The 10,102-nt window shown below is 39.4% G+C and overlaps 2 protein-coding genes across 4 annotated transcripts in view; one reads left to right on the top strand and one right to left on the bottom strand.

The window, feature by feature from the left end:
* Positions 1-287: 287 nt before the first annotated feature.
* Positions 288-2,836, bottom strand: LOC110056480 (uncharacterized). Its single transcript, XM_020762959.2, has 5 exons — positions 2,613-2,836; positions 2,424-2,511; positions 1,572-1,722; positions 1,101-1,345; positions 288-860 (listed from the first exon to the last, which is right to left on the bottom strand). The coding sequence occupies exons 1-5, from the start codon at positions 2,660-2,662 to the stop codon at positions 489-491; spliced, it is 906 nt and encodes a 301-aa protein (XP_020618618.2). The 5' UTR covers positions 2,663-2,836; the 3' UTR covers positions 288-488.
* A 1,045-nt stretch (positions 2,837-3,881) lies between these two features.
* The window catches only part of LOC110056502 (voltage-dependent calcium channel subunit alpha-2/delta-1-like), a 38,491-nt gene continuing 32,270 nt past the window's right edge, over positions 3,882-10,102 (top strand). The window contains exons 1-8 of one of the 3 annotated variants that reach the window (XM_089273790.1): positions 3,882-4,023; positions 4,772-4,853; positions 5,017-5,127; positions 7,023-7,085; positions 8,001-8,127; positions 8,571-8,702; positions 9,221-9,278; positions 9,466-9,516. In XM_089273790.1, the coding sequence (XP_089129916.1) occupies positions 5,077-5,127; positions 7,023-7,085; positions 8,001-8,127; positions 8,571-8,702; positions 9,221-9,278; positions 9,466-9,516 (482 nt within the window). In that variant the 5' untranslated portion in view covers positions 3,882-4,023; positions 4,772-4,853; positions 5,017-5,076. Of the gene's footprint in view, positions 4,024-4,447; positions 4,684-4,771; positions 4,854-5,016; positions 5,128-7,022; positions 7,086-8,000; positions 8,128-8,570; positions 8,703-9,220; positions 9,279-9,465; positions 9,517-10,102 lie in introns of those variants that run through there. The other 2 variants (XM_089273788.1, XM_089273789.1) reach the window with 2 other exon arrangements.

Below are 10,102 nucleotides of genomic sequence, written 5' to 3'. Positions count from 1 at the left end.
ATGTCCCATATTTCTCGTTCTCCCGAACTTTCACTCGTGATTCTACTCATGAGTGTTTTCTGTTTCTTAATTATGTGTAGACGCTACCCGCCAGAAAAAAAATGCTCTGGCTATGAGGGCCTTATATCTTGAGGACAGGTCCCGTTCTTAATTTAACCCAAACTATCTTTGTACCTTATGTTAATTTCAACCTCGTTCGCCGGATTTTATTCTTTCGCGCGTTTGGCATTCACCTGCGAAAATTAGCAAACTGGGGAAAAATCAAGGCCAAGGGAAAACGCAAGAAATCAGTCTAAAATTTATGTTTTATTTTCCCATGTCGGATCATACGAGAACAGATCTCTATTATTGGCACCCGGCACCCTTGATTACAATTCCTAATATCTAAGTAGTTTTCGCCACATTTCAGCGAAACTAAAACTACATGCATATCGCCGTTATAAAGTCAGTCACTCGTCTAAACTGGACCAAGCGTCGATCGGTTGAACTCAGCGCAGACCGACACTAACAAGCCTGCTGCTCGGGATGTTTGGACTGTGGCCGTTGGTGTTGAATGCCACGCCCCTGTAGTGCACATTGGTCGACGCTGTACGGAAGTAGGGCGAGGCTGTATCACTGCACCAGCTATTACATCGCTTGTAACAATTACTCGTGTAACCGGAAATAAAGAAGCCCGAATAGAACGAATGATCGCAGATCAACAGTTGGTAGGAGTAAGCGTTGCTTGCTCCGACGCCATGCCACAGTCCAGCAGCTGCGGCATTCCCGTAGTTCACCGCGGCAGTTATGGGCAAGTTGGTTTGCCGCTTGAAGTAGACTTTAGCTCCAGTTTGGTGATCAACGAAGATGATTTCTGTGAACTGTAAAAAAGTCGACGAGAAAGTCAATATAAAACATTCGTTGTATAGCCCATGGGCATACGCCGAACTTACCTGATTCATTAAACACGGGAGGGTAATGATACCACTTTTTATCTACTGGGAATTGCTTTATTTTTATCAAACCAACCTATCATAGCCTCAGAGGTTGCAGACGGAAATTTCCCTGTTGCGTCTGCGACGCAGGCTAGCCTGTCATTGAACATTAGTAAGTCGACTCACTGGGATGTTGTTACAGTTGGTCCTGTAGCCGTCACTTCCATAAGGAAACTGAGCGCTGTATGTGACTTCAGTCTTGGGTTTGGCATATTCATCAGTAGTGTAACACATGGTCCATCCTCCATTGTATGACGTCATATCACAGTAGGCCAGGAATGCATTTGAATGGCTTCCTGCATCCGGGTCCAACCAGTACAATCCATCTGCTTGAAACTGTCCTCTGTTCTTAATATCCTTGCAGTCAATTCCTAGAAATTAGTAGCTAAATCATGAATCAATAAAACAAGTTTTTGGCAAACACGCCACAACTGTGTTGAGTGGGCTTTTATTATTTCCTCTTTATCTGCTGATTTGAAAAGAAAACGAGGATTAAATCAATCAACTACAAAGGAGATAATGAGGGCCGGCTAAGCCTTTTTCCCAAGGTTGCCTGTCTAAGTTATTTTAGACATGGTACTCAGTTCTTCCGCTGACCTGCTTTCTCGCGAGAGTTTTGCGCCGTCATTTCGTCAGACAATCGTACCCAGGACTTTCCATCGCAGAATTCTAAATGGTGATTCACCATGCGCAGCAATCCCTTGTGGTCCGAGTCGCATCTGGCAGTAGATTCCTGTTCACCAGTGCCCTGTGATTAACGCATCAGAGACGGAAATCTCAGCAATTAAAAAGCTAGAACAGAATTTTATAGTGCTTTTATAAACTTCTGGCCAGAGTTGTAAGGGGAATGAAGATGTTCGGCGTACGTCGCTCGCGCTCGCGACTTTGTCGCTCGTTAGCCTCTTGCTTCGCTCGGAAGGATTAAGAAAAGGTCGACATGTTGTGGCAAGTTTAGGCGTAGGCCAAATTGTTTTGATGCACTGTACGCAGCAAAAAGTGACCTGTTAGGTCATTTCAGAAATTGTTTGATACGAATTTCAGTAATTGAAGTGTGACCGCAGGCTTTTTGTAGCTCGAAATTACTTGGTATATACGTAGCCTCGACCTGCCGCTCCCTACAATGACTGGCTGATGGGCAGGCGTTCACTACTCTACTAAGCCGAACACTAAGAACAAAAAGGAGAAAGAGTTTCCGTCGCAGTCTGTTTTGAATGACAAGAAATTTAAAAAGAAAATGGATTGAAGAATCACTTTTTCCTAAAGAGAACACTAACATCCGAGTAGTTCTAAAGCACGGTTTTTCGCCTCTAAGTCTCAGAAAATCTCCACGTACCAAATAGTTTAGTGAGTGATTCCATGATTGACACACTAACTACTAGGCCAGGGTAATTCCGCAAATGTTTGTTCCTTTGAAAATTTTTGTATTTTTACAACAGGAACCACACATACCTGACTCTTCTCAAGCTTGACTTCACCGAGCTTTAGCGACTGGCCATTGCCCTCAAAAAGAACGCTTACCGGACCGCAAACTGCACCTCTGCTTGGGGAAGTAAGAAAGGATTAATATATCTAAATTAAAAGAAAATTGATTACCGAAAGAAGCTTCGTGTTAAACTGGTATGTCTTCAATGTTCTTACTTAAGGGTCACAGTTGCCAAGAGAATGACGAAAGGTAACTTCAGAAGCATTATTCTGGGTGAATCTCGATAGAATATCTTAATGCTGTTTGCGCGTGCTTGTGTTAATGTGTATATCTTCGAAGGAATACTTATCCGCTTCCTAATACAGAGCCTAGAAGGGTTAAATATGGAGTATGGAAAACTTAAACGATAGTCTTTGACCGAAAACAAATCGATTAACAGTGAACACTTTATTTTTTTCAATTTATCACAATAGTTCAACTTGTTTGTTAAACGTGTTCGGAAGATCACGTGATCGAAGAGAACACACGGAAATGACATTATTCATTTCTGCAATGTACTTTTCCGTCGAAAGATGAATGTTTGGCGAGCTACTAAGTTAAAAAGTCGCCGAGTTTATTGCAAACGTAAGGACGATCGAAGGTCATCGAACGATACTCTGACTGTATACCTTCTTCGGTGTAATTTTTTCTGAGATGGACGCACTTCTCTCTCGTCCTCACTCGGCTGTGTAAAATTTACATAATTTTTTGTATTTTGCTTATGTTAGCGACACAATTCAGAAATAACACTGAGACGCTGTTTGTTCTATTTGATGGCCTTCGCCAGACATTTGAAGCTAAGGTTTCCATATAGATGATGACTAACCTGGTCTAAAGACGTTATTAAACGGCAATCGGAGAGTTAAAATTATTCACTGGTTCAACACATGGAAGTGAAGTTTTGGCCGAATCGTGAGAGTGGACGGCACTTCTGAGTATATCTTAAAATTTCTTTTAAACAAAGAGGTCGAATATGATCGAATCAGGCCGAAGAGCTGGCGGCAATCGTACTGTAATAATTGAGCAAGGCTGAAACTGTGACAGCGGAAAATATAGAATAAATCTTTTCGGCCCTGATCGATAGATGTTTCTGATCGATATTATTATCTAGGATCTAGACTCCGGATCCACCCACAACTGAAATAGACTACGAGTATTCCATCTTTCGCTTAGTCCGTCACCATGCAAATCTGATTCGACTCGGGCCTTGTCGTAATGGAACTGGTTCGCTCTCGGCTTCGCAAATAGAAAACAATTTTAGCCCGCACTATTTTACATTTACACATACACGTATCGCACCAAATATATCTATGAAATCATGCAGTTGAGGTCTGCTCATAGACACATATTTGTTTATACAAAACCCGTTCCGTCTACCGGACTACATAATTCTTTTCTGACTTCTGGTGATGTAATCTATTTTTTCAATCATCTCCAGTCCCTCGCTCTCCTTTTTTTCCGAGAGCCCAAGAAATCACCCATAGTAACGGGGATTAGAATCCAACTCTTCTTCCTTTTTTTTTTTTTTTTTCAAAATGGCGGCAATTTTACAAGAGTCCCAGTCGGACTTCAAGACTGACTTTGCAGGTATTTTTCCGTATTATGATGAGTATCATGATTTTGAAAAGTAGAATAATAGCACTTCTGATGTGTGCTAGAAGAGATAGTGTTATTGATTAATTTAGGAAATAATGTGGAAGAAATTAGAACGTACGATAATTTATACGAGCACAAATATACCAGGGACTACATGCAACCAGCTTCCAGGCGATATCATTTGAGCTATATATGTAGATGTACAAAAAACCATCCATTAAAAGTTTATAATTGAGAGCATTACTTTCCCTTTAGCAGGGAAATGCCAACTTTGGCGTTTGGTTTCGTGGCAACTGCGGGAAGGGTGACTTGCGTACGTAAAGCCATGGAACTTCTTCAAATGCTAATTAATTCCCCGGGCTCCACCAATGGCCCTCAGCGGTACACCTGCAGTAAACACAAAGAGAATCTTTAAAAATAAATGACTTTATCTCCATATTTGTATCTGGGAGGCATTTATGGCTGCCAGGAAAGCCCAAAACACTTTGTTAATAAGTCGCTGCGCTCGAGCGAAGCGGATTTGGAGCTCCAATTTATTAAGTAGCATTGGCGACTTTGTATGAAGATGGCGGTCAGTTTAACAAGGCTTCTCGCTCTTTTCAGTGTCTTTTGTGTACTGGCAACAACAGCTGGGGCATCTGATATCGGAGAGTAAGTTTCGGCCTTAGTGAATGCAGCAAGCGTGAGAATTTTCAGGCGACGGAAAGATGTGAGGATTTTCTTTATGTTTAATTTGCAGCGTTAAGAATTGGGCGAGTAAGGTTGGAGAGAAGCTGTCCAAATTCTTCAAAGATGCTACCCATTACGAGAAACTTCAAGAGGTGAACGATGTTTGTATTTCTTCCCGTTGTTGCTCACGCTTTTTATATAACTGCTTCTGTATACTGTTAATAGCTAGCGGAAACAATGCGCGCTTCTTTACCAGTCGGTTCACGCGTCAAAAACATTTTCGCAATAATTTTCCTGTCCATGCATCTGTTTTAGGGCTACCAGTCGCCAAAATTATCGCTTACGAAGAAAAATGGAACCGCCATAGCGAACAAGATGAAACAGCAGCTGGAGAAAGTTTTGCGGGAGAAAATCGCGTCCATCAAGGTTTGTTTCCGTTGCATTCTGAGTAAATTGTTGTGAGTAAATATCTTTGGTGTAAAATATGTTATTTTTAGATTCTAATTTGTAGTATTCTTTTCATATGGGGATTTTTGGCGGCGCAATCCGGCGAATGTTCGGCCGTGCGGAAACAGTTGCCTGTATTTTTTTTTCCCCGTGATAAAGATGCAGTCAACCAAACTATAATTTTAACTTTTTGTGACGCTTCGACGAGAAAAGTAAAACCTTTGAGCGTTTGGCCTGAACTGACTGCATTTTCCAAATGGAAAGAAGGCCAAAGTAAAAAATTCTCGAATAGTTTGTCGTGTTTTCGAGCTTAGCGTTTCTTCAATACAAGATATCGTGTAGCTTGTTAAATTTTCATGAAGGTTGATGAGCATTTTTATATCTGGCTGACTTTGACATGAAAGACAAGCGAAAAATTAGACATTTTGCTTCCAGCTTTTTCATTCCGCTCGCAATAAAAATATATTCTTAGCGTTATTTAGCCTTATTTTTTATAGTGCAACCCTGGTTTCTCGTTATGTTTTGGGTAAATTATTTTCCTTGGTTATATTATGGATTTCACAGGTTTGCGAATGTAAACAAAATACACGTTAGTTGAAATTACTTGGTCGAGTAGTTGGTACGCAAATTGAGCCCGTATGCTGTGAATTACAAAATTCTTGGTCCTCATTTTATGGGTTTCGCGGAAAAATTTATTACCATCAGAGAATATTGGTCAGTAAGATTTCATGAGTACAATTATTGTGAAATGAAAATAAAGAGCGAAGAGGACATCTTATGATGATTGAAATTTCTTTTATGCATAATTTTTGAGTTCCTAATTGATGATCCTGTGGAGCCGAAAGAGGTCGCGTTTTAACGAGAGAATCAATAAAAAACTGACAGATTAGCCTGTAATTCAAACAGCAATAAGAGTTTCTTGTATTTTGTTATTAAGAGAAACGAAATAGTAGCAGTCCGCGCAATCAATTCCCGTTTGAATTTCTGTGAATTTTCAATTTCATTCATTTAATTGTCAAGTTGCCATTCTGCAATTATTTATTTTTGTTGGAAATTGGGCAACATTGTGCAAGTGGTGATTAATTTGCTGTGGGGGTACAGTTAGTAATTTCTCGGAATAATTTACAATTATGACTGACGTATACACCTGTGACATGTCTTGTCAAGGATTTCAGGGCTTATTGCAAGCGAATAATGCTTTCTATTCAAATTGTTAAATGTTCAATCTATAAACTTCCTGGGAGGGGTACTTCATATATAAGCTATGTGAGAAGTGCTGTTGTGTTAAGGGTATGGTTTCCTGACACTTGGGTAGGGTATAGAAATCAGACAGTTTTGGTCTAGAACAGGGTATAATTTTCCAGGAAAGTGGCCAGTGTATAAATAATTTAGTCCTGAACAACGTTCTCTACTTGGGGATCTATAATAGAAATTGAAGCTTGGAAATAACTGCAAGATATAATAATTATTGGTTTAGTTAGCATATGTTGGATTACGATAGTGATAAAGTTTCTGCATGGAAAATAGCTAATCTGGGATTAAGGGTAGGGTTTCTTAGTGTTAGTAATCTAGAAAAGGGCTGCAAAATCGAGCTGATCATGGTCTAGTTTAGGGTAATAGTTTCAGTGTCCCATTGACACACCCCTATCCAAAGATTTACAGAGGACCACCCCTGGTCAACTTCTAACTGTCAGGAGGAATGATGTTCACAATATGCCCCTAAGGTCACTATGCTTTTCCTTTAGTCACGCCGAAAGTAAAACAAGCTATGTTCTGGCATCTAATTTGTGAGAGGAAAATGCATAGATCACATCTAAGAACTAGTAAAGGTTACAATGCTTACTAATTCTATAACTTGATTTTTCTTTTTACAGAACCTTGCTGCAAAGACTGAAGAATTAAGGAAGAATTATACTTATGACCCATCTCTCAAGGAAGTAAGTTTCTTTTAAGCAATTTATGAATATATCCCTTCCACAAGTGATGTGGTGACCTGATGGTTGGTGCTCAGTCCTGAATCACAATTGAGTGCCTTTGGTTCAAGGCTGCCAACATCTTGATTGACACCTGATCGACACCAAATCGAGCGGGAGTCAGTTGATAGTTGGCCAACCGTCAACTGATTCATCGATCAACACTCGTTGGCATGTCTGCAAAAAGTTGGTTATCTCTCGATTGACTGGAGATGTTGATGGAGTGTCAATTAAGTGTCAATGGAGGTGTTGATCGAGTGCCAATCGAGTATCAATCGGGTGTCAATTGAGGGTATCAATGGACACTCGACTATGGATGCCTTTACATGTACTAAGTATACACATGATCGACCAGGTATGAAGGAGAGTGCTCATATTACATATCCACTGTTATTTTGGCAGATAACTGGTATTTTTTTTTGGGGGGGGGGGGTAAATTTTGGAACGTTTGATTTGAATTTGATCGATACATTATTATGGTTGAATCAGTTAAGCTCTACATTTGACAACATTTTTTAGGTTGGTATTGCTTTTATTGTTTTAATTCATTTAACTAATCTACAATTTTATGTTTTTGACATTTGACTGGCAACAATTTCCAGCATTTTTTTTTTTTAAACCAAAACAATTGGAGCTCTTTTTCTGTAATTATATGGTATTAAATTTTGGAGAACAGCAAATGTTTTGGCGTATATTTCACAAATGTACACCTGCAGCTTACTACAGGTCCAAATGGGTACTGGCAAATGTTTGGGTGACCTGATACAAATAATTGACTGGGAGTTATGTAACATGTGGTGGACTAGCATTCCATCCAGTGGGACTGAGATACTCCTAGCATGATCCAGTTGAGCTGAAAGGGCTTTACTTGTTTTTCAGACTGACTATTTTAACAGCAAGGACTTGAAAGGATTGCCTCTTGCAATTGATGATAGATTCTCTACAGATGTTGAAATTAACATGTCTAGCAGCGTCATACACATACCAACTGATGTGTTTAGTGGAGGTGAGTTAGCGAGGCATGTCTTGATGCAGGTATCACAGGCTTAAGCTTTCCCCTTCAGGTTAAACCCTTGGGCTAAAAGAAGGAATTTTTTTTAAGAGCTGACACATTTTTGGTGATTAATTCCCCAGGAGTAAAGGAATTTTGCGAGACAAAGTCAACATTTTCCTTTGACTTACTCTGATGAATTTCTAATGAAGGGGTAATGTTCAAAATGTCAGCTTCACAAACTTGCTAATAGTCCAGTGCTTATATATACTTTTATGGAGTGCAAGTTGATTATCAACAATATTATCAACGTTAACACCCAGACCCTCTCTCTGATTTGTCTTTTCGTGGAGGGCAGCTGTAATACAGGCTAAATCAGTTGAAGGCTGTGGAGATTGTGGTCATAGTCTGTGTGTGTCCTCATTGTACCTGATGCATGCTTGCATTCATATTTACAGGAGTTGGTATTGTGAATACCATAAAGTGGACAAGTGGGCTAGATAAGTATTTCAAGGAAAATGAAATGACGAATCATTCACTGTTGTGGCAGTATTTTGGAAGTGCTGATGGTGTTTACAGGGTGTATCCAGGTAAAACAACAGGTTACCCAGTGCCCTGTTATTAACATCACAGGCTTACCTTGTCCTTTGTAAGAATGTTAGCGCTAATCTGGATTCAAGAATAGACAACTTTCAGAACTGCTTGAGCTAAAAATACTGTATTGAGAACAATTGATTTGTTGAGACTAACCTGCCATGGGTGAGTCAGGGCAAGTGTTCTAAACAATATGATTTATCTCAATAAGCCACACATGCAGCTCTGTTATTTCAACAAATCACTTTTGACTGTTCACTTTATCACGAATCTCATTGTCGAACCTTGTTCTGTTTAATTGGTACTCAAGTCTGCTCAAACTGTCTTTCCAGCATGTCTTGTATCCCTGCATACAGCTGTAACTTAAGTCTGCATACGAGCCAAGTGGCTCATCAGACTGGAGCCTCCCTGTAACTTAACATTAGGTGAAAATGCTTAAACTTGTAAATAAATCTGACAAATAATTTTTTTCCCAGTTTACATAATTAACTGTAAATCCTTCTATTTCATTCAGGCTTCAAGTGGACAACTGAGTCAAAACAAGACATATTTGACCACAGAAGGCGTGGTTGGTAAGAAAATGTCTTTTTATATCAAATACCATTTTGCGTGTGTTGCAACAGTACAACTGTTCAAAACAGGCCCTATTCCTTCAGGGTCTTTGCTACAAATGGGTACTCAAAATTAAGCATCCATTTCAAGACTGTTAAGTTTCCACTTGGGTGTTAGCTTTACACTGAATTTCATTTCTCTTGTCAGGTATATTCAAGGGTCAAGCTCACCTAAAGACATAGTTTTAATACTGGACTTGTAAGTATTAAATAATGAGCTAAATACAATGTATGCTTAATCCAGTGTTGGTCCCAATTGTAAATTTTCTTTAGATTAGTTATACTGCAATCATGGGCAAAAGTCTTGGGACGCATTTGCACTTTTGGCGCTTTTGCGCACATGCCAGATGCGAATAGGACTTCACCTTCCTAACCTCGCCCCCCCACCCCCGATACAATATTGAAAACTACTACCTGCAATTTCTTCTGATTTTCAACATTGTGTTGGGTGGGGAGGGGGAACAGTAACGCGTTTCTAAAAGGAAAGCAGTGCGTTTTTTCAAACTTCAGTTCTAATACACAGATAATTCGTTAGCTAGAATTACCTAAGTGTCCCAATTACTTTTGTCCACGATTGTAGGTGGAAGAATTTTTTTGAATATTTATATAAATTTTCCATTAGTGATCATTACATATCTTTATTTTAGTGTGATCTGATTAACTGCTAAAAAAAGGGTTAAATGGACTAGGAAAAGGTTTGATCAATGATGCATATGGCATAAGCATTTATTGGTGTATTTTACATGGCATATCAGGCAGTATTTTAGAATTCTGGTTAATGCCGA

Source organism: Orbicella faveolata, unplaced genomic scaffold, assembly GCF_042242905.1.
Source record: "Orbicella faveolata isolate gen_17 unplaced genomic scaffold, um_ofav_v1 contig_35, whole genome shotgun sequence".
Classification (NCBI taxonomy): Eukaryota; Metazoa; Cnidaria; class Anthozoa; order Scleractinia; family Merulinidae; genus Orbicella; species Orbicella faveolata.
This window is presented reverse-complemented; position numbering and strand designations above follow the sequence as displayed.